The following is a 23,781-nucleotide window of genomic DNA, read 5'->3' as shown; positions in this document are numbered from 1 at the left end:
TCGTGTTTTAAAATAAATGTTGAAGGGACGTTAATTGATAACGAAAAACATAGTTAAATCCCAACATTACCATTAATAAGTTTGCACTTGTTTAACCTAGCACTATTAGCTAAAGACTCTCAAGTCTAGTTAGTTTCGAGAGACCGACTTTCAAAATACTTCATAAATGGTAACGTATGCACTATTGGATAAAATCTCGATCAAGAAATACACAACACATTACGTTAATTCACATTCTCCATCTTTATGTATGAAGTTAGATATCAGGAAGACAAAACTCATTTCGGTGAATCTCTCCTCATTTGTTGTACAAACACTCATACAGGCCAAAGTTAGTTGAGGTAATCCGAGCATCAAGTCGATGTATCGACAGGGATTGCAAATTGAACCCCTAACCTCTCGATGTGGAAGTCGATAACAATCATAATAATAATAACAAAAGATAAAATGAGAAACCATGAATAAACAACTAATTACATAAGAATATTATCAAGCCCGAAATTAAACGCAACATACTTGATGCTACCCATCTACGTACGTTTCTAACAACTTTGTCTGTTAAAAAGAAGTAAAATATGCATAATTCTTGAAACAGTTCCTTTCAAGCAAACATTTTCAAGCAATTTATATGGCCAAGGCCTTATAAATATATCAACTTTCTGTCCTGCAGCATTGTAAATGTAGCAATCAAAGAACATTATAATAAAAGGGGGGGAAAAAAACAAACAAATCTGCTTTTCTTCTATTATCAACAAGGTATAAAGAATATTTAGACATTATTGTACATTATATCACCCCTAGACTCATGAAAAACTGTTGTCTAAAAAGAATTGATCTAAAATAAGCATCTACTGAACAGAACAAAATTCCAAACCACCATGTTATCAGATATCCAGACGTTACTACCATTTCAGCTGCGCTCTACTTGTAATAGTACCAACCTTCTTCAACACACACATAAAAGACAGATTATAATTGGGGGACACAAAACATACCTTTTCTTGATATGGAGACCTGTGCAGCTTTTAGTAATCCGCTTTGTTTCGGGGTCGGGCAATATCAATGTTACTATGAAAAAAGCGCTTTGTTAATGACTCGGGACATATGCGAATCACCTGATAGAACTTTTGTTCCTTTTTCATTTGTTCTTTTTTTTTTTTTTTTTTTTTTTTTTTTTTTTTTTTTTTTCCTTCTCCCAAGTGAATGAATGTCATGAGCAGACAATTCATCATTGAATCTCCGTCACATGGAATCGAAACTATTTAACACGAAATTCATGCCTAAATACAGTCAGGTTTTGAGTGAACTTGTCCCTGTTCTTTGAATCCAAGCTTCGCGTGACATCGGCCATTAGTTTTTCAAAACAGAGGGAAAGGCGCGGGTGTTGCTCCACTGGCTGCATTTTGAGACGAGAAATGAGCGTTAAAAACATCTATTGTAATTTTTATTTTTTCCCCCCTCTCATCCGCATACTGGAGAGCTGGAACTAAGTTTACCTCACACATTCTTCAGAAAGAAAGGGGGAAAAAAGAAATATGTAGCAGTTTTCTTAGAGCAGGCAATCTATGATATGGGTCCTCAAATAGACGTTAATACCTCTCTTTTTGATGAAATTTTAAATAAATTTTGGGCAATCTATGATCTGGGTAAGGAAAAATAAATGTTAATACCTCTCTTTTTTTAACATTTATTTATTTTTCTATCCACATTCTCTCCTAATTTCCAAGTTCAAAGGTATATTCGAACGAAGCACTTTCGAGTGTGCGCTTTAGTTTGATTGCTGCTAGCGCAGCTACATCAATCAATTGCACTTCAATTTAGTAAGAGAAAAAGGGAACTTGCCTGAGAAGCCATGATCTGGGTCTTCAAATCGGTAAACATCTGCAAACAAATGACAGGTTTAAAGGTCACGTTTTAGGTTAATGCAGAAATCATTCATTCGCAAAAAAAGGAAAAAGAACTACTTCTAGGAAAAAAGATGACTGAAAAAATGCCCCATTTCTCTCTACCACGCCTTTCAGTTGTTACAGCTTTCGTTCACTCAATGATATTGATTTTTCAAATAAGATAAAAAAATTCCTCAATAAAATTTCATTTGAACTCCAGGAAATAGATGAAAGATTTTCGAAGGAATGTAAAAGAAATATGATAGTTTAAGGCAAAGAAATTAGGGTTTAACGATGTAGAAGCAGGGCATGCAAATTGCAAACTTCTGGAAATAAAAGGTGGCGTAATTCTTGAATATAATTCTACTCATTAAAAAAAAAAAAAAAAAAAAATAGAATAAGTCCTATATAGCATTATAAGCTTCTATGCATCATTGTGGATGCACTAAACATTTAATTATTCAAATGAGATGCAAGAAGCAAGGGAAGCTATTGGACACTAACTCTCCAGTCTACTTGACAATTTGCACACTTCTTTAGAGATCTAATAAATAGAAAGAGTATATAAACCATCAAACCTGTTCACTTATGAGTATCAAGCTCAGCATTGGTCTGCTAAGACTCCATTGGTTACCACAATCCTCAAATAAAACGATCTCAAAAAGGGTCTTTAAAATCTGCAAACGTGATAAACATATTCTTGTTCTCAGAAGAGAAATATTAAAGATTGCACATGAAACAAACCCATAAGCAAGTCAGATAAACTAAACACAACTAAAAGCTGTCACCAAAGATTTATATAATAAATGCTCCATCCCAAATGGGCTCATGTTGATGAGGTAATAATGTTAGATATAAGGTAGGATAAATTGAAGTGGATTTGATGTTGAGATCCTTCTGTAATAACATAAAAAACTGAAAGCTACTAGGTTAAGATCCATTTCAGTTATTTCTTCACTGTAATAACAACCTATTAGTTTGCCAGACATCAAATACTATAGAAACCAGAACCAAGATGACTGCTCAACTTGAACAACTTTGTACATTCAGCGCTAAAAAGTTGAAAATCTTCTGCATGATAACCAGAAAGTTCCTTACCTCTGGAAACAAAGTGGGACAATCTACAATGTGACGAGAGAGATTAATAGCAGCAGGTGAAGATTGAGCCTCTCCCATAGTGATGTTGTTGAAATAGAAAGCTGCCAAGTTATCAACAGCTGATGCACACTGCAACAGAAATTATGAGATCTCTAGTTACATGTACACAATACGAAAACCATTAGTGAATAAAAAAGTAATAAAGAAAAAATAAAACGAAAAAAGAAACAATAGTAAGAAGAAAGATATGCACAACCATACCTGCGATGAGATATTCGTATCCAGACCTTTGAGGCCGGATTCAAGAGAACCAGCTATATGCATGAATGTGTTTGTGTCGAGGTTTAGTACAAAAACAATATGACTGCTGAACAAAACCTCTAGGAAAGCAAAATATGCTCTGGTCAGCTGCAAAGAAACAAAGAACTGTCAAAATAAAAGTAGAGTGCAAGGAAAAAATTTAAAAATCAAATTCCACTAAAATTTTCTGACTAAATAGTATGAAAAATTCAAGAGGCTATGTGTAGTACATCAACTGTCACATCCTCCCAGGCCTCTCCTAGCTTGGTAATCCTCAAAATGTTTAAGCAATGGCTTGTCTACCTTCCTTTTGGCATGATAAATGGTAAGATGGATCTTCACTCACCCCCACCTATCCTCCGTTTCGAATCATATCTAGAGATGTCCACTTTACCCACGAAAGACCCGGCCCCAAAAGTGAGAGATTTCAGCCATAGTATGTTCCTTGTTGGTGAGTTTCTCTATCCATATAATTTGTTCTAAAACTCATTTCTCCTTGAAGAACTTTTGGTTCAATGGAGCAGATAAGCCATTAGAAAGGGTTCCATTTCAGAGATAGGAAAAAAGTTGTCTCCAACGATCTACAATAGTTTTATTCTTGTTCCCCTATATTTGTCATCTAGCTCGATTGAGTAGGTCTTTTTGTCGATGATGACTTTGCGAAGTGTTGCCATGGGACTTGCCAATGTAACTTTGCCAATGAGGGTGGGAGGTGCGGGGTTCATTACACTTGTGTTTGCAATCAGTTTTCCATAGCCACAATTCTTTTTTACTCCTGATGTGGATACCTTGGCCTAGATTTCAACAATTAACGGCGGGATACCCACCTGTTGGTAAATCTTCCCCCAATCTTCATTCAATCTTTGCAATGTCTATCGGACTCACACAATTGACGTTCTTCAATACTTTGAAAGTTCGCTATAAACAAGCTTCCATGCTTGGGGGCCATAGGGTGTCATGGGTTGTGGTTAAAGAACCAAATTAAGAAGAAAAAAAAACAAAAAACAAAAACCCAAAAACAGCTCTGTTCGTGTGGCTCTCACAGTGGTCAAGGTAGATCGTTGGGCGTCTAGGGGAGAGCATGAACGTGGAGAGACTGGGGGCTGCAATGGAACTTGTCAATCAGCATCGAATGACTTTGGATATGTGTGGAGCAATTCTGAGGTCTCAAATCGAGTAGATAAGACCAGTGATTCTTTGTATGGGTCTTCACTGGGATCATGGATCGTGCCAATGTCAACCTTAACTAATCCAGCCGTCCAAACTAATCCAAGGCTTTAGTCTTTGCTGGAATGTGTTCAAACAGGTTCGAACTCGAAAATCTGACTTCTATAGGTTACGGGGAATCCAATTTAAGGTTATTCGGGTTGTGGGTTGCTTCTGAATGTCGTCTCAGGAGAGAAATTGTTTAATAGGCTTCTTAATCACATATTTTATCCTTTGTAAGTTCGAAGGAGGTTCCAATGCTTGGATATAAAAACTATATATCTATCGAAAGTTTAAAGTTAAATCCTCAATATAAGATTTACTTCATCATAATAGGAACGAGAAAAAACCTTTGAATGAGATTATTTTGAAAGGTTACTTCCCAAGGAAAACAATTTCTTTGGGAGCTTAGTCATGGATCTAAACATGGCTAATTAGTTGCAAAGGCGAATGTCTCATCACTCTATATTATCCTCGGTGTATCTTATGCAATAGAAGTTTAGAACCCCAGATCCAAATTTTTGGTCGCTGCTTATCTGCACAAAACCTAAATAAAAAGTTTAGAATCCCGAATCCAAATTTTTCGTCGCTGCTCATCTGCACAAAACTTCAGGTATTTGATGTTAGAAGCCCTTGGTTTTTCAAATACAGTGTCGAACAACTACATGATCTTTGTTCAGGTTTCGTGAGTTATCCTTTTCAGCAAGCGAAGAAAACCCTAAGATGAAATTTGTATGGAAACTTTGGTACGAGATATAATTGGGTTGTGAATGGATTCATTTCTCCCTATCAAATTTTTATAGATCTTGTTAATTTTAATGCTATGTATGGGTGTACGTGTATGTCTCCTTTTAAAGACTATAGTACACTTCTCTAGTTACTACTTGGAGATCACTTTGTAACCGAGCTTGGGTGGAAGGAGGCATACATTTCCCTTCTTTGCGATTTCATTCATCAATGAAATAGAGAATTTGTCTCATGTTAAGAAAAAATGTATATATAATCTTTTTATTCTTAACAAGAAGTTAGAGCAAAGTTACGATTAGATTTAAGTTAAGCAGCAAGACGTTAGTGCAAGTTCTGATTAAATTTTTATTAAGCAAAACCTTGGAGCTATTCTATAGTTGCTGTACCCTTTTATACAGACATATGATAAGCATAACTTATGATCACATAATTGAAACTAAAATCATGAGCTATAGGAAAGAGTTTGCACACCTTTCGAAATGCCAATATGTCAGCCAAAGGAATTGACAGTGTCAACTTTAAAGCAATATCAAGTGCATCAGAAAGTGCTCGGTCACCATAGAGTTCAAAAACCCCGAAGTTCACATAGTTTCCACCAAGAGCTGCAGAAATTCAGAGAAAAGCTTACTAAATTTTAAGTCCACACGATAGTTCCTAGAATTTCTTAAAGAACAAGCATCTGGTCAACATTTGAATCTACACAAGAAAATTTATCAGCAAGATTTTTAATATGTACTGTAAGCATGAATAATTTAGCTATTACAAGTGAACTTAGAAATGGGATTCCAACTTAGAATTATACCTTGCCTAACAATTACAAGAGATAAATTAGCAGGTAAAGTCTATCTACTGCATAAGCTACCAAAAGATTAACAAAACAAAATAAATAACAAAAACGGATACAGCCACTCACGAAGTTAAAGTTGGCTGACAAAATGTTGATAGGACCTTTCAAAATGAAATTCTCATTTCTAGTAATTGAATTAAAGACGGAAAGAGAGAAAAATATATCACCCACACAAATAGGCAATAGAGAGACTGCAAAACTATAGTAATAGGATGGCTATATACTTGCCTCTGGTTAAAATAGTCAATGAAATCCATATTCCCTTGTATTTGAAGGCATATATATCAGCAGGGTTTGGGAGAGATAAAATTCTTGATCCATAAGCAACAATTAGTTTGCTGACTTCTCGGAAAAGAAGTATGCCATTGGGAGAAGATGAGTCAAAAGTCAAGCGTTGTGCTTTGTTCAACACAAACTCAGCCATGAATTTCAATAACGGGGTTGTTACCTACATATATTATTCAATGATCATTCAACAGACATTCTATTCAAAATACATAAAAGTAGAACCGATTTAAAATCAAGAGAAGAGAATATATGGAAATAAATAAAATAGTAATATGCATTCAATGTTTACATCCAGAAAATATGATGCAAAACGGCTTCCTATACAATGAAAATGTCAAGACACTCAAATATCTGTATGATAATTTCAAGACCAGAAACATAGCTGAACACTATCCTGCCTAGTAATTTTCAACCGACATGAAACATCAACAATAACTTCTTAAGAGAATTATTATAATAGAAGAATCAAAACTTGAAGTTTAGGAAGAAATGAACCCATTAAATTTCTTCAATAGTGAATGAAATTATAAAATGAATGACCATCTACCAATAGGGAAAAAATATTCCAGATATGAATAATAAATTAAAACATCTTATACACAAATAATATTACAAAAATATAAGGGAAATCCAACACTTCCCCCCGCTGGTTTGTAGATATCTTCCATACTCGGCTTGTTCATAAGTTTATCGAATTACCCTTCTGAAAAACCTTTTAGCATTTCAGCCATTTATTTTATCGTCAGAAGTAAACTGTGAAATCCAAATGCTTACTTTCCTACTAGAATTTTTTTAAAGGAGAAAATATAAGAAAACCCATCTTTTCAACCCCTTCTCTATTAAATGACTGTTAATACAGAGTATGCGGCAAGCCACCTTCACAAAATGAAAGGGTCAATGAATTGAGCGTGAACAAGTAGATATCTCGTAAATACCTCTGGTGTGTCTGTCCACTGAGAAATGCCTTTCAAGAGGAGATGCATATGTGCAGGGTATAGCCAATCAAACAGAAGTCCATAGGTTCTGCGACTGAAACATGAAGGAAAGCGTATAAATAATCAAAGGATTGAGATAACTATAAATTTTCAACAAAGTTACCTGTTTGTGGCCATAGAAATCCCACGGAGATCTCTCATTAACCCAATAAGTGCATATTTTACAGCATCCGTACGAAAAACTGAATCAGGAGTTGATTCCAATTTGATAAAAACCTAAATATCATGAAAACTGAGTCAGGAGTTGATTCCAATGTGATAAAAACCTAAATATCATGAACCTCAATTGAGAAAAGCTAGAGCAAGCCAATTATATGAGTAGATAGACCTTCCTACCACCGCGTCATATTTATTCATGAGAAAATACAAGGGTCAGTAACCATTAGATTTTTGAAGACATGAGAACAAAACGGAACATAAGAAGAACCACTACAGAGAACCAAAATGAACAAAAAAAAAAACTACCACAACAAGAAAACCTTGAGAGAACATAACACAAAGAAACTTGCAAAGAGAGAGACTCAAAGAACAATCTCAACACAAAAGGCTGTACTTTGAAAACCGAGCCAAAAACAACTTCTAAAATCCAAAAGCATTGAACATAAACCAATAGGAAAAAGAACTCAGCCCCAAGAAAAGAACTACCCAGGAGAAAAAAGAACTGAGCCCTAAATCACCAATTGAAATTCTAGAGCACTTTGTAATATTAATTGCTCTTTGTATCGAGGCCATCCAATTTTTGTAGGACTGACAATACAAAATGTGCTTAGTAGTTTTTTTTTTTTTTTTTTTTTTTTCTTAACAAGAAACAACCTTTCATGATAACGTAAAAACTAGATGTTTAGGAAATAAACTCTCGAGTGAGTGAAAAGGAAAAGGAAAGAAAAAATAAACAAAAAAAAATAACAATCTCAGCTAGGAGAATTACAACACAAAAGTAAACTAATAATCTAGGCAACAAAATAATTAATTAGTTAGTGTGTTCTTTCATTGGCAGGATTTTGTGTAGACTACAACGAAGATTGAAGAAACATGCTAAAATAAGTCTAACCTAGTCCAATAATTTGGCATGATTTGTAAAAAATCGGCAGGCAAGTTTGTGAAAGAAAAAGATGGATAACAAGCAGAATGATGGACATGCATACTTGCGGGCAATACATGGGATGTAAGCAAGCATGCACATCTGGACTTGTATATTTGACAGAGACCAGAGAAATTAACCTGCAACAGTGGTTCCATAGACGATTTAAATTTAACAGGGCTTTCCTCCATAAATATTAGCCAGCCAATGGTGTAATAGAAGGTTGTCCTACTGCGTGAACATCTGTATTCTTCCAAAAATGGAAACTGCTCCCTCTAAAATTTTAGGTTTAAGAAAAATCTTTAAATGAGATGTGTGAAGGTTATAACACAATTCAAGCTAAGATAGATGAATAAAGAACTTAGAAGATGTCTTAGAGCAAGTAGTACCGTATGATTTGCAACAATGAATTTAACAGTATCCAATTTCAAAAGCAGCTTCCCTGTCATGTATCTGATAAATGGGAAAGGGGGAAGAGGGAGGATATGAAAGAGCAATGAGCAATCAATAATGTACGATTCAAATTCTTAAACTAAAACACTGTTGTAATAGGATTTACCCAGATGCCAGCTCCAGAAACAAACTTAAGGTGTGGTCAATGACCTCCTCACTCTGGGAATGTACATAAAGAGCTGATTTATATCCATAACACACAGCTATTATAAATACAAAGAATGACTAAATCGTTCACCTCAGTGTAACACTTAAGATTTGTAGCAATCTTGCTGACAATCACATTCAACAATTGAAGATGGTCATGAAGTCCAAGGAGTTCAGAAAACCGCGCATATAACTGCTGCAATTGAAAAAAAGAATAAATAGATGGGACATGTAACCTTCATATAGAACAGGATGATATATCTATTAATTACCTTGGAGGAATGCATTGCCTGGTCACCCACATAAGACTTACGAAAATTCTGGAAGAAGGTAAGAATAGCTCGATCAAGTCTTTGCTTGCTTGCTTCACCGTACCTCTGCAGAAAGCAAAGGTAAATGAATATGAAGGTATGAAGTTTGCACAAAAGATAGTTCCACAAGAAGCAATATCATTATTTTACAAGAAAAAATAACTTCAATAGGAAAAATAAGGTATGCAAAGTTCGATAGGTGGAATGAAGTAAGTTACTAGTCTATTTAAAATTATTGCCAAACTCTTCACTCATTGGATGAAAAGCCTCCTTCCTAGCACCAACTCTATTAACCATATAACGAAGTTTCAGGACATATTTTCTCAGGATTATCTCAAGACTGCGTTCCTATCAATATGGTAAAATGGTAAAGATTTTTGGTTCAAATAAGGACTAGTTTTCCTTTCCCACAGGTGCATGTACCATGGGCGAGAATCATAGAAGCATGAGGCAAGTATTTCGGACATACCTGGCTGTGTAAACCATTGTCAGTAACATTTATCAATTGCAACACACGAGCTGACAGTTCAGCATCAAGAACTTCCTGCGATTCCACACTTATGACAGTAACAGCAAAAATTAGGAAAAGTCATCAATCGTCATGAAAAAAATTTCCACCTTCCTGCGAAAGCTGAACAATCATCTTACCTACAACCAGTGCATTGTTTTATTTTAACGATAGCAGCTATAATATGAACAATCCATGCAAGTTTGGCTTCCATAACAGAAAGCTCACTGTTATCACCACCTTGCAGCCGAGCTCTTTCCTATTCCAGTTAAACAAAAAGATATACAAGTGACCAACTTTACCACCAAGAAAAACAAGAATCCAACAGTCCTACTCATCAAGGACCTACCGTGTATGTTCGCAATATGGGCTCCATGATATTTATCATGCACAAACTACTGGTTTCATACTGCAACTCAGGTGAAAACAAAGGGCAGAAGGCAAAAGACACCAAATCAAAACATTTAATGCTGGAGCTAAATTTACATATTTCAACGCACAAGAAAGAAAAATTGTTTCAATTAAAAAAAACAAAAGAATTAAAAACCAAACAAGAAGATTTGACCTGAAATCTGCAGAGGTACGGGAAGCAATCCAGTTGGTCCTGTAAGACTTCAACATTGTCTAATGGGTTCTCAGAAAGATCATCCTGTAATCCAGCCTGCACATTATAGAGAATCAGATGGAAAAAGCTTAATATTACCTTTGCAAGCAAAAATCACCAAGTCTCGACAAAGAAAGACAGGTCATTCACCTGCACAGAGTTCAATCTTGATGTGATAAAACCTTCAGTGATTTTAGGTACAAACTCATCCAATAAACTTGGAGCGTCGCCTTTCAAGTATGGAACAGATGTAACCAATCGGGACCATAAACCTAAGAGATAGTAAACACTGCTGCTAGCCCACTGGCAACAGGCCATTATTTTCATTAGTGATGTACACAGATTCGATCGTGGAAGATAGATACAGATTATTCATAGAATACTCCAATGGAGAATCTACTATTTCAACAAACCTGCCAAGAATGCAAGGACTTCAAAGTAAACTCTGCCACTAAACGAATCCAATCACTATAGCCCTCCACGTTGACAAGCTCAGACAGCTGCAAACATTGGGTTAGATGTGAGTTGCAGTCATACGGAAGCATTACATTTTGATAATTTAGAATATCCATGTTAATACTATTAATGTCTATCAGGCAAATCAAAAAACAAGTCAAAGAACATGCAAAAGAACAGATATGGTTGATTACATAACAGTTGAGTGGCTAAGGAACACATATCCTGTCAAAAACCAACGTCCAAACTTTAGCCAACTGACGGTGTTGCTTGCCGGCAATTCTGGATGACAAGAACAGGTGCAGGTAACTCCAGAAAATATTCCAAGAGGTGCTTGATGATGAGGGGAAAAAACAGCAGAAGAAATTCAATATATTTTGTTGATTAAAGAAAGAAAAAATTCAAGAGGCATTGTCTTCGTCGAGTGGAAATTTAGTGGGAGAAAGAAAGTTGAATTTCGGAAGCGATGACCAGCACCATTAGTTGACTCATTGCACAAGTTATTGTACCCGTTGTCCCACCTTAAGCAATTTTTTTATTCTATTTTTTGTATCATGCCTACAAGAATGACATGATTAATCACACACGGAGAGGCAAGCAAACCAAACAGTCCGTTGCCAAGAGAATCTCCATGAGTTATTATGCCTGGATTGAGCCTGCAGTTTTTTTTTTTTTTTTTTTTTTTTTAACAAGATGATATGACGAAAAGATACAAAAATGTTCAAAGGAAACAAACTCCCAGGAGTGAGAGAAAAGTAAAAGTAGAAAAAAAAAAACCCAATGAGGAGAAATGAAAGCCTCCAATTATACCAATATTACAAGGAAATGAGTGAACAAAAAAAAAAAAAAAAAAAAAAAAAAAAAAAAAAAAAAAAAAAAAAGCAAGCACCATTGTGAAGATTTGAATAGAATATTATGACAACAAAAAGAGCTACAAACAACCGGAATAGAATATTAGAAAACTTCATGGTATCAAAGTAAGGAAAAGAAGCTCTAGCCGTCAAAACATCCTCAAATAAAACCCTAGATGTTCTCTTCATCAGCGTCATCATCTCCGAGGATTGTTTGTGACTTGCTCGTCTTAGTGCGTGTCTATCAACCATTGTTGGTGGTTCATGGTTTACGTCTATCAACCCTACTCTTTGTTCGTGTCTACGAACTCTAGATAGCCCACAACTCTGGTATCTCCACTCACCCGTCAGTCCCTCTCAAGTCCTTCCGCTGTTGTCAGTTTCTTCAATCATGACTCGTGTTTCAACCGCTTTCACCATTGGTGTCTGATTTCCTAAGATCATTCACATATGTTTGTGTCAACCCGCTTCCACTGATATCGATCACTTCACTACCACTACCAGTTGCCCATCTAAACACTAGACTGAATGGGTTTCTTTGCACTATATTAATTTTTTGGTGTTCCAATTCAAGCCATAATACTTTGTTGTCCTAGTTACGCAATATTTCATTGCCTTTTGTCCTATTTTTAATCCAAAGCATGAAGGCGGAACCAACTCTTCATCAAATCAAAGAACTAAGAAGGATCATTGGTTACCACAATACAAAATGTAAGATTGGTGGCATGGCACAGAAATATCCCAGTTGCCCTAGCAACTTACCAAAAATTAGTGAAGCCTTGGATCGTAGATAATGGTGCATCCAATCACATGACAGGAAATGGATCGCTAGTTTGGAATTACCGAACTAGCACCTTAGATGCAATAGAAAAAATGGCAAATGACTCTTACTCCAAAATGTTTAGGACAGACTCAATTAGTGTTACACAGAATTTATAGCTGAATTTGGTCTTACGTATACCAAATTGGATTGTAATTTGTGATCAACATGTAAGATTTATACCAAATCATCTCGCCTAACTTCTCCTCCATCGGTGGAAGATTTGATTGGTCCTAAACCCTCCATCTCCAAATCCTCTTTTTGTGTTAGAAAAGATAAAAAGTTGTTGATTTAAATTGGAGCTCCTCGTTGGTAGTTTCTTATTTGAATGTGCATGGTGATTAGAAAGATATCAAGTGGGTCATTGAAGTGCACTTTGGAACCATTTTTTTTATTAATCCTTTTATAGATAAGAAAGCTTTACTTCAATGTAAGATGCTAATCTTTTAGTTGGTATTGGTCCTTTGGGTAAATGGTTAAATATTAGTCATTTCCAATTGAAGATTGAAATATGGGAAAATAGCAAGCACAGCAAACCATAAAGGTTATAGAGTTCGGATTAAAATCATGAACTTAACTCTTCATGGAATATGCTCAGTTTCATTGCAATCAGTCATTACTTCGGTTGTTTGATTCAAGTTTCATCTAAACCCCTAAATTTGTCATATTATAGTGTAAGTTACATTGAAGTTCAGAAGAGAACTTATGTGGTTTCATCCCAGCTTCAAATGAAATCACTGATCTAAAAAAGGATAATTCTCTTCTTCAATTTGAGGATATCACTTCAATTGATTTCCTTTTATCTCAATGTCTTATGTGAGCACTTTGGTTGTAAAAGACTTTTCAAATCCATTGGACATTATTCGTATCAGCTCAGTAATTGAAGATGAAAAGTCTTCTCAGCATAGTAGTTTACCCCTATCAAAAATTTTGCATGCTTCAAAGGAAAACTTAGTTATCATTTATGCATCTAATGACCAATGCTTGCATGCTCAACTTAAATTTCCACATCAAGGCCTTGGAGATTCAACAGTTGTTCCTATTACTCCGGTTGTTAAAGAGATTCCTATTGAGACCACAAACACGCCTTTAGATGATTCCCTAATGGCATTGAGTCTTCTAAATCCTTACACGTTAAAGAGGTGAAGAACTGATTTATTGATTTATTGAACTTTATCATCTACCCTATACTCAAAGAAAAGGGCATCATTTCTCAGCTCCTCTGATCACCGAGGTTAATGCTTTGAATCCAGATAGTTGTAAAGCAATCAACTACTAGCCCAACACATAATCGATGTATTCATAGAGATATACAAAAGTTTCAGGAACTGCCCATAAAACTGTTTGCCGCCACGTAATAAGAGAAAAAAAAAATTTGCTAAAATAATGCACAATGTTAAACATAGACACAAAATATGCAAAACGTTGTACCATAAGCCATCATATCATCAACCAACTAAAATAGACGTATATCCACGCACAGGCACATATTTCAAGTGAAAGCAGCTACAGAGCAGGAGAACAAGAATACCTGATAGTTCACCCTAAAACGTCCAAGAAGACGGCAATACTCATGGTAATTATCATGATCGGTGAGACCTGATTACCAATAAAAATTAGATAAATAGAAAAAAGTGAATGAATGCAATATAAACTAAACCAATCAACAAACAAAAGAAAATCTAGGTTTGAAAAGAACAAACAACTTTTCAAGATTACAAGGCAAACCATTAGGACGAAGCTAACAAAGCCAAACTTATTGGGATACATTAGCTAGATAAAACCTGGTTAGCCATGAAGCATAATAATCATCAGTTATACAGAGAACTCTTATAATCTTATAAATACCACAAATTCAAAACTTCACCTTTTATTTAACGTAAATAATGAGCATATTGGAAGAAATTCAAGCACCACCAGTAGTTTAACTCAAATCTACTCAGCAATTAGTACTACAAACACATAAAGGTATAAACATAACATGGTACATGTACTTGTTACAAATAACATCTTGCTGTTACATCGAAACATAGAAATGTTGACTGATCTGCCTAACAGTAAAGTTGGTAAAATGAAATGGTTGAATAATTGAAAAATTACATTATTCAAGAATACACATTGAATGCAAAGCTTACGCATTGAGTTTCTAGTAGTAGATTCATAACCAAAAAAGTGTTTGTGATTGTTCAGGAAGAAGTGAAACAAAAGATATATATAGATAGATAGATGCGTGTGTGTGTACTTGTATGTGAAGGATGCAATAATAAACACACCTTGACCAGTTTGTAGGATTTCTTTAGTTCCTGTCATAAGATGGGCCAAAAATTTTGAACGAGCAGCATCATTTGTAAACAAAGAACGTCTAACGGAAGCTAGTCGAACCAGGCATTCCAGTGCCTAGAAGAGAATTGTGGAAACCCATAAGAAAGCATGTTTAAACTGGAAAATAAAAGAGCAAATGAATCCAGAATTTAAGAGACTAGCGGTGAATAACTAGTATGTTTCCAAAAATGGATATAAGAAACACCGACTCAATGCTGTTCAATGCTACCAGAAAAAGATAAACCTGGAATATAAACCAAATTTCTTAAGGTATTGTTCCACCTACCGTTTCAAGACAAGGGGGAGCCTTTAGTAGGAATTTTTTTTTACTGATGAAACATTTGGCTAGAGCGATATAAGATAACTTTTAGAGAGGTTGAGAGTTTTTAGAGGGGTGTGGTCTACATCTAGATAAATCTATAAATGTCTCTCCATGAATGTTCCAATGAGTTGGTTATCATCCGTTGCTTGTTATGCTCAACAAGTGGAGCCTTTTTACAATTTTTAGTTAAGTTCCTTTGTATAGGCACAGTTTGTGGTGGGACTTTTCTTTTCTTGTTTTATTGATCCACCTGCGAGAAGTGTGTAGCCTAAACCGTATCTGTTAAACAAGGAAACCCGAAGGTAGGTCCAGACCCTGTCAGAGGAGATGCCAAGTTGCCAACCATCTCTCCTTTAATCTAACACATGTTTTCTTTTTTTAATATCCACATGTCTCCCTTCAATTAAGTAGTAATAATAAAACTAACAACTAAAGCAAAGCCAGGAGCTTTACCTGGCTTCTCAATAAACAGAAATCAAGTGCAGATAGCTATAGTCATCAGGAAAAAAAAAATTATAAAAAGCAGGAATACCTTGACATGAAAAGAGAATACACAAAAGAGATTACAAATTATAGCAAGATCACAATGGTGCGAAATCAATGATGGAGGAAAGAATGAAATTTCAGATGAAAAATCCATAACAGTGTTAAAATGTGAACTTCAGACCAAACTGCACTATATCTTCGTTTCTATCTTCAAAAATTATCTTGTTCTTCTCCTTCACAATGGAATAAAGAATTGTCAAAAACACCCTATTATTTCATTACCTTGAGGAACTCAAATCTCGTGTAATAAAATAAAACTTGAATGGCAAAACCAAACTGATCTGGTAATTGTTGAAGATGCTCATAGATATTTAAACAAAACAATCATTAATCTAAAGGCAGTTATCTTAAGCCAAGTTTGAAATGAAATTAATACCCACTAAACATTGAGAACAAATAACTTTCATGCCAAAATCTTATTTTAGTAGATCTCATTTGACCTCAAATCAGGAATCATAATATCTCCAAAAAAAACAGAAAATACATAAATAAGAAGCTGTATGAACCTCCTTGGAAAGTGGCGCTTTTGTAATGGCATAATAATCAAAAAATATCTGTAGAGTTGATGGATCCTCCAAAACTGTCTTCCAAGAAGATGGAATCTGCAAGGCCACCAAACATAATCCATGATCATCCTTTTTTTTTTTTTTTTTTTTTTTTTTTTGGATAAGAAAATTTTCATTAGTGAACAACCAATTAAAAGAAAAACAAGGAGGATTAGGTCTCCTCCCATCCTCAGAAAAGAGAGATTAGAATGATGCACTTCAGGAAAAGAGAGAGAGAGAGATATGACAAAGGTTTGGCGAAAGAACTTCATAAAAACAAACTTAATCGAGGGTACATGGGCATCTCCACTCTTAGCATAAATTGTCAGGTTCCTTTCTAACCACAAACCTCAATAAGCAGCCATAACAGCAAAGTCAAAAGGCCTGAACTTTGCGAACAAAAGCATTGCCCTTATAAACCTGAGCAATAATATATAGGAAATTGCTAGGTATGCACCACTAGAGGCCAAAACTCTGAAGCAACTCACCAAATGTAACTAGAATACTTATAAGTGAAAAATAAGTGTTGAAACTTTACACCTCTCTCATAAAAGAGCAAACCATAAATGAATAAAGGTAGGCTCAGGCTTCTTTTACATAAATTTGTTGTAGGTGCTATGCTTGCCAAGACTATTCCAATCTTCAACAGCAAAATTAAATGATAACTGGTAGATAACTAAATGAAATACCTGAACAGTGCCAAACTCTTCTGAGCTTTCGTCAATGGAGGTCCCAACAAAATCAAAAGATAAACACTTCAGTGATAGAGAAAGTGCTAATTCTTGCAAACGACCAGCTACTGTATGCCACACAAATAAAAATCTATCAGTTAACGAGCAAAATTTCTAAGATAGGAAGGTTCAAATAATTCAAAAATACTGGTTTAGTCATGTTGACAACTAAGTAAGATTAGCACGTTACCATCATTCTTCAACTGACATAAGGATGTTAAAGATATTTGGAAGATTTGGAACAACCCTTGGTCCCTGAAGGAGCAAGCCACTCTCCGATGATTTGTTGAAGGGAATCCTTGATTAGGCTAAAAATTCAACAGTCAATAGAAGAACAAGTTGCTGATGTCAAAAAATTACAACGAAGTAAATAATAATATACAATATGAAATTCAACTTAGAGGTGCCGGAAAAATAGAAAAAGAAATAAATCTACATTCTTGCAGGCAACCGATATAAAACTACATAAACATCAGCAGCAAAATAGGTATACTGATTCTGAATGCAAACTTGCTATTTCATACAAAATGAGAATTTTTATTAATTGAATGTCAATCATTACAACCTAAAATATATGGAGGATGGGCGATCCTTTATGAAGACCAAGGGGGGAGAGAAATTCGTGTGCACATTACACCACTATAAAATTTAAAATTTAAAAACTAAATACACAAAAGCCCCCAAAAAGCCACTAAACATGCTTTCCTCCAACAAGTATTTGAACATAACCATTGTCTAAAATCGTCTGAAACTGTCTTCACCTACAATCAACAAGTAAAAGTTTAGTTTCTAATCCTCACAAATATGATCTAGAGTGAACTCAAAACCATGTAGGAAAACGATTGATATAGAAATGTGTCTGTCCTAGCAATAAGCAGTAACACATCTTTACTTTAGGCCAATCGCCAGTTCCTACTCAAAAGGACATTTTTAAATAAAACCATTATTTTATTTAGAAAAAATGAAATAACAAAGTTGAGAAGAGGGGGAAAACTCTTATCTAAAAAACTACGATACAAAAACAAAGTTTGGGTCATAAGAATAAATTAATAGAAATAGAATGAATCAGATGAAGAAATATAAGGAATTAGACACCTAAATGGAACCTAAAGGTAATACTCCAAGCAAAAAGTTGGAAATTTTTGTACTTGTCTTCAAAATATTCGTTTCCAACCATAAAACCTATTTGCCTAAAGAAACAAACATATCAGCAAAGCCAGCCTTGTCTGATACAATCACAGATTAATACTCTTATACCTTATTAAGACACCAGCCCCAAAAAACATTAAAAGGGAAAAACTAAAACGGGCTCATACGGAAGCCATGCACAAGTAAATACATTTACAGTTACTGTATATAAAAAATCATCCTATTTCACATCTACTTCAACAAGTAGCAAAATTATAAAGAAAAAATTCTAACATAACATTGAATGAAAAATATTATTAATAAAACAGAATCCATACATGAGCTGATTAGAGCTCTTTTTTGTGATTTTTTTTAATTAGGATCCTTTGTATGGGCATCATTGCTAGTAGTAGTGGGCTTTTTTTTCTTTTCTTTCTTTCTTTTTTTTTTTTGTACTGCCCATTTCTACTTTTTTCATCTATCTTTTTCTTTTATTTATGTAAAGTGACAATGCACAAAGTAACTTTTGTATGTGTATGAGCGCGCATGGGGGAGGGGGGGCAAAAGAGATTACAAAAGATTCGTGGAATTTTGCTCATACAACTAACTCATGAAAGAATTTAGGAAAACCTCAGCTCAAACAAACCTTCAGAACAACACACACTTCCATGTAACAGATAGCAGTCAAGCATAAATAAGTAATTGACTCATTCAACTGACATGCGATATGCATATATAAAGCAACCAAGCACAAATAAGTAATCGATTCATTCAACTGACACATCACAAAAAGTGGAGAAAAATAATAATCTAAGACTTTCTTCTAAAAATTCACACCTACCATCCATAGCCAATAACCATAACAGACCAAAAATCTAAGAAACAAACGCATTTATCCACAATGCAAGAATTGCCATTAGCAGTTGACTCCATTCTCAGGTCAATGCGTGGAAGATGTCATCAAAAAAATAAAAATAAAATAAAATTGCCCTGTTGTTTCTCATCAAAACTGCCTCAATTATAGCCCAAGTTCCTCAAAGATGTCAATTTTTTCCCTACTCGTCACATTGATTCATTCACAATACAGGAAAGGTCGAATAAATCTCCCTCCCACAAAGGAAAAGGACCAGCAACCACTTTAAACTAAAAATCTTCCACGAATCTAGGAGCCACTAACTTTGCAAACGGACAACGAACAATCCCATCACTAATTTTGCAAACGGACAACGAACAATCTATCGTATACCCCACAAATCCAAGCTTGGAAATTTAACAACATACGATGTAGTGAGTTAGTTTGATAGTTTTGGTTAAATTCTTGAGAATTCCTTCAACAGAATGCTTCATCAACAGCAAGCATTGAGTGGAGGTTTTAGGGGAAAGGATTTCGGGATAAGAAGTGGTCTGACTCTAAGCCGAATTGAACCACATCATAGCTACCTTAAATTATGTTGGAAACATTGAGGTAGTTTAAGAATGTTTCTTATGTATGAAAGTGGAAATTTCATCGTCATTTAGAATAGCCCATGAAAAGCAGTAATCTTTAGAAAGTAAGGAAATATCCCTCCCTAAATGGATGAATATTGTTGAGCACAAGTTTTTCCTTACAAAATCAAGTTCTTCTCCAATCAAATAACCCATAAAAGATTATAATAGTACACTGGCACGAGGTAAATTAGTTCTTATGATTTTACCACCAAAGAAGTAGCAAAGGGAGAATGACAGTGAACGCTCCATAAGTAACTACTCTCATCAACAAAATATTGATTATGATTACAACTTAACATTTTCAAGAAAAATACATGCTAAAGATACATCAGCATTTAAATCCTCTCTTTCCCAAATGGAATGGTAACTTTCAGATAAAGAAGGGTGGCGATTAGAAAACCTACCTGATTCATCTCAGATACAAGTTGGTTCAATATCTTCAAACCAATGCCATAGTGTTCTGATGTTGCCTGCATGAAAAGAGGAGGTTAATGGGCCAGTCTCCCGAACAAAAAGACTTCGTGTGGAGGACTAGTCATAGAAATGATAATTTAAACAATATAATTTCAAAAGAATATGAGCAACTACAAGAATATTTTTGCAAGTATTAGGATTGTACAATCTTATAGAATGGACTTGTATATATTTACTATATTAAACCATGAAATGATGACGAATTCCTGTTTAACAACTTTATTCAATCTCTAGTTCAAAATTTTTAGAGGTAAATAGTTGCTAATCAAACAGAACCCCTCTTAACTCATTTTTTTGTGCAAGTTGTATGGTCACGGCATACTTTTACACTCTAATTATGTTATAACAGAAAATTCATTCAACCTAAATGGTGAATGTAGAATAAAAGAAAATATATGCCACGTGGTTTCATGAGACTTGCACAAACTGTAATGACCAGCTAACAATAACAATTAATAACTAACAATCATAATGGAAAATAACACCCAAGGTTTATACCATTATAATATATATCAGAGATTTTTTTTCTTATTGATCAGAAACATTTCGTTAAGCCTAAACCGGACGAGACATTATCCCACTACAACAGCCAACAGCCAATTAGATTATAAAGTAATGGCTTTGTTTTTCTTCTTGTTCTGGTGAGAAGAGAAGTGGACAAGATGCCCGCTCTAAAATGAGCTATGTCATGGGCTTTATTAAAGATCACATCACCTGTCGCAGGAAGTTCGTGGATTCTTTAACAATGTCCCGAAATCGGTCATCGTCGAACCAACCAAATTTTGTGAGTCTGCATAGTAGCTGAATTAAAGATGCACTGACAAAAGGTTGCAATTCAGGCCCTCTGGTGGCTAAGTAGTTAATAAGATAGCCTCCTACAAGTAATATTCATGGCCAACATTTAGAAAGCAAAAACTAGCAAGGTGATTACAAAAATAAATTGTTGAGAAGAGACTCGAAAAATACGAATATCTAAACGAAGTTGCAGAGCAAGACTATGATTGGTGACTTGTTTCAACAAACTTGAGCTCGCAAGCATCAATGCATAAGGAGTCAATGCATGGTCGAGAATGTATTGGCATTGGGAAATGTAATCAGTATTCACGGAGAAGCACTTCAGAGTGTTTTCGGCATGGGCTCGCTCAACTGAGTCTTGAGAATTGTAAAGTCTTTCACATAATGCCTCTAACTGAGCTAACTCCATCACTTCGGAATCTGAAAGAACGAATTAGCAAACAGTCACTGATATCTCAGCATTATGTTCAGTTAAGCTACGCAGTTCAGCTTATTACAACTTCACAGATCTTCACATTTCAGATTCAACCATCCACTAAAGAAACAAAAGACTCACTTCGTTAACAGAAATCAGCAGAGTAGCTGTACGCGAGCAACACAAATCTCAGTGCATCAAGTAAAAATGCAGAACTACAAAAACTAAGAAACAGATACAGAGGCAAGAAAAATACACTTATCCTGACGTCGGTTTCTGAATTCAAGGATTTTAACAGCGAGTACGGATTCAGGACTTCTTCTTAACTTCAAACGTCTGATTTCAACTAACAGCTGATATATTGATTGACGTTACTCCCGATATCCATATCAGAAATAATCAAGTTATCATCATCAAGAACACACCAGCTACACGTTAGCAAAGCTTGTGGAGTAAAGTATCAAGTTGAAGGATGAACAAATAACGATGTACAAACGCCGGAGATGTCCTCTTCTTCCTGGGGGATGGAAGCAAAGGACACCGATGAAATCAGGCAAGAGATTGAAGATCGCCGCAGAGATGAAAAAGGAGATTAAGGAAGCGACTTTTGGGAGTGGAAACGTAACTGGACGAAGCTGTAGAGCTTCGATTGATTCTCTTCTCACGGCGTCTTCAAGAGAGATTGATCGAAACTCACAATTCTACGAAGAACACAAGAAATGGCTTTCTCGAAGGGGCCAGAATGTGCATATAAATTTATCTCTTGGCATCACCGTAAATTTTGTGTTTTGTGACTTATTATTATTATTATTATTATTATTATTATTATTATTATTATTATTATTATCATTATTATTATTATTATTATTATTAATAAAATGTACTATATTACTCTTACAAATGTTTAAAATATATTTTTTTTTTTTTTTGGTGATTTACGTCGTAAAAATCTTAAAACATTTGATCTATAAATTAGACGAGACAAGGTGGGCTCCACTTATATTAATGTTAATCTACTCGTTATTTTCCGTTTACTCTTCCGAGGATCTGGAAAGTATCCCCACCAATAATTTGTACGGATCGGTTAAAAAAGTTACCTATTTTTTTATTATTTATTCACGAGTCAAGGTGGGTGCCACCTACTTACGTGTCCGTCTATCCAAAATTCTTCATTTATTCTTGTAGGGATTGAAAAAATTGAGTAAAAATTGAATTTTAGGAAATTTTCTCCATTTTTTAAATGTATTTCTAACCATTATAATAATTCGTTAAAAAAAATTATAAAAATACTTATTTACTGTCATTCGGTATCAAATGTGAAAAAGGACTTTCAGCCTTTGCGCAAGCAAAGAAGACGAGGAAGCTTATTTACTGTCATTCTGTATCAGTTGTAAAAAAGGACTGAAGCTTATTTACTGTCATTTTGTATCAGTTGTGAAAAATGACTGAATCTTATTTACTATCATTCTGTATCAGTTGTGAAAAAATGAATGAAGCTTATTTACTGTATTCTCTGTATTAGTTGTGAAAAAGGGACTGGAGCTTATTTTACTGTGATTCTGTATCAGTTGTGAAAAAAGGACTTTTAGCCTTTGCGCAAGCAAGAAAGACGAGGAAGCAGGTTGTCATTCATTCTGTATCAGTTGTGAAAAAATGACTGAAGCTTATTAACTGTATTCTCTGTATTAGTTGTGAAAAAGGGACTGGAGCTTATTTACTGTGATTCTGTATCAGTTGTGAAAAAGGACTTTTAGCCTTAGCAAAGCAAGAAAGACGAGGAAGCAGGTTGTCATTCATTCTGTATCAGTTGTGAAAAAATGACTGAAGCGCTTATTTACTGTGATTCTGTATCAGTAAAACGAAGAAGCAGGTTGTCGTATAAACGGTAGAGCTTTCCAAAGGTTGATTACTCTCTCCCTCGTTCCCCGTTTAAATTAAGATTCTTTGTACTCGTTCGAGGTGGGTCCATGCAAGTTAAATGAGCAAAAGCTCTTATGGCTTTGCTTTGGACTTCCCCAAAATGTCTCATCAATGGAGATAGCATTCCTCGCCTATAAACTCATGATCGTTTTCTAAATTAGTCGATGTGGGACTTTCATCGTCCAACAAAATGGACACGTGTACCTTCAATCAATAATACACGTGTTTTATGTCAGTTGAGTTATACTCGTATTGACATTAAATATAAAACTTTATCAATGTAATTATATTTAACGATAATTCAATTTATTAGGTATAAATAAATAATTACTAACTTACATCAAAATAATTTTGTATTATAAAAATATAAATCAAAATTATGTGTATGATATTTTAATTTAATTAATTAATTAAATAATAAATAACAAGAGCTGACGAAAGATGAAATCAAACGATTTTATAAGATTAATAAAATTCGAAACTAATAATTACATAAT

At 34.7% G+C, this 23,781-nt stretch overlaps 1 protein-coding gene across 5 annotated transcripts; it reads right to left on the bottom strand.

The window, feature by feature from the left end:
* Positions 1-718: 718 nt before the first annotated feature.
* On the bottom strand, positions 719-22,134 carry LOC111805250 (uncharacterized). 5 transcript variants are annotated; one of them, XM_087128207.1, is made up of 29 exons: positions 21,621-22,134; positions 21,121-21,369; positions 20,869-21,029; positions 20,085-20,150; positions 17,255-17,372; positions 17,023-17,132; positions 16,295-16,390; positions 14,872-14,995; positions 14,130-14,197; positions 10,885-10,971; positions 10,622-10,774; positions 10,433-10,528; positions 10,217-10,276; positions 10,008-10,126; positions 9,829-9,916; positions 9,321-9,425; positions 9,140-9,244; positions 9,008-9,060; positions 8,838-8,901; positions 8,589-8,723; positions 7,471-7,583; positions 7,308-7,401; positions 6,313-6,532; positions 5,709-5,839; positions 3,246-3,392; positions 2,985-3,113; positions 2,465-2,563; positions 1,843-1,881; positions 719-1,396 (listed from the first exon to the last, which is right to left on the bottom strand). In XM_087128207.1, exons 2-29 carry the CDS (start codon positions 21,356-21,358, stop codon positions 1,259-1,261), a joined length of 3,156 nt encoding a protein of 1,051 aa, XP_086984333.1. In that variant the 5' UTR covers positions 21,359-21,369; positions 21,621-22,134; the 3' UTR covers positions 719-1,258. The 5 variants fall into 5 exon arrangements, 4 of the variants coding, with proteins under 4 accessions (XP_086984333.1, XP_023545992.2, XP_086984332.1 ...); XM_023690224.2 differs by lacking the exon at positions 719-1,396 and adding an exon at positions 21,506-21,531 and having other exon boundaries at positions 1,460-1,881; XM_087128206.1 differs by lacking the exon at positions 719-1,396 and having other exon boundaries at positions 1,460-1,881; positions 17,023-17,129.
* Between the last annotated feature and the right edge of the window lie 1,647 nt (positions 22,135-23,781).

This window comes from Cucurbita pepo, chromosome 11 (genome assembly GCF_057944985.1).
Source record: "Cucurbita pepo subsp. pepo isolate OVF chromosome 11, ASM5794498v1, whole genome shotgun sequence".
In the NCBI taxonomy this organism is placed as follows: domain Eukaryota; kingdom Viridiplantae; phylum Streptophyta; class Magnoliopsida; order Cucurbitales; family Cucurbitaceae; genus Cucurbita; species Cucurbita pepo.
The sequence above is the reverse complement of the archived record's forward strand: the minus strand, read 5'-3'. Positions and strand labels throughout refer to the sequence as shown.

Bases quoted from the DNA above. Each gene is read 5' to 3' on its own strand.
- LOC111805250 (XM_087128207.1), bottom strand. From the start codon at position 21,358: ATGGAGTTAGCTCAGTTAGAGGCATTATGTGAAAGACTTTACAATTCT. The intron at 10,972-14,129 runs GTATTCTTGTTC...CAATGTTTGCAG, and splicing joins GTTTTAGGGTGAACTATCAG to CTGTCTGAGCTTGTCAACGT. The intron at 9,426-9,828 runs GTATGTCCGAAA...TGCTTTCTGCAG, and splicing joins ACAATGGTTTACACAGCCAG to AGGTACGGTGAAGCAAGCAA.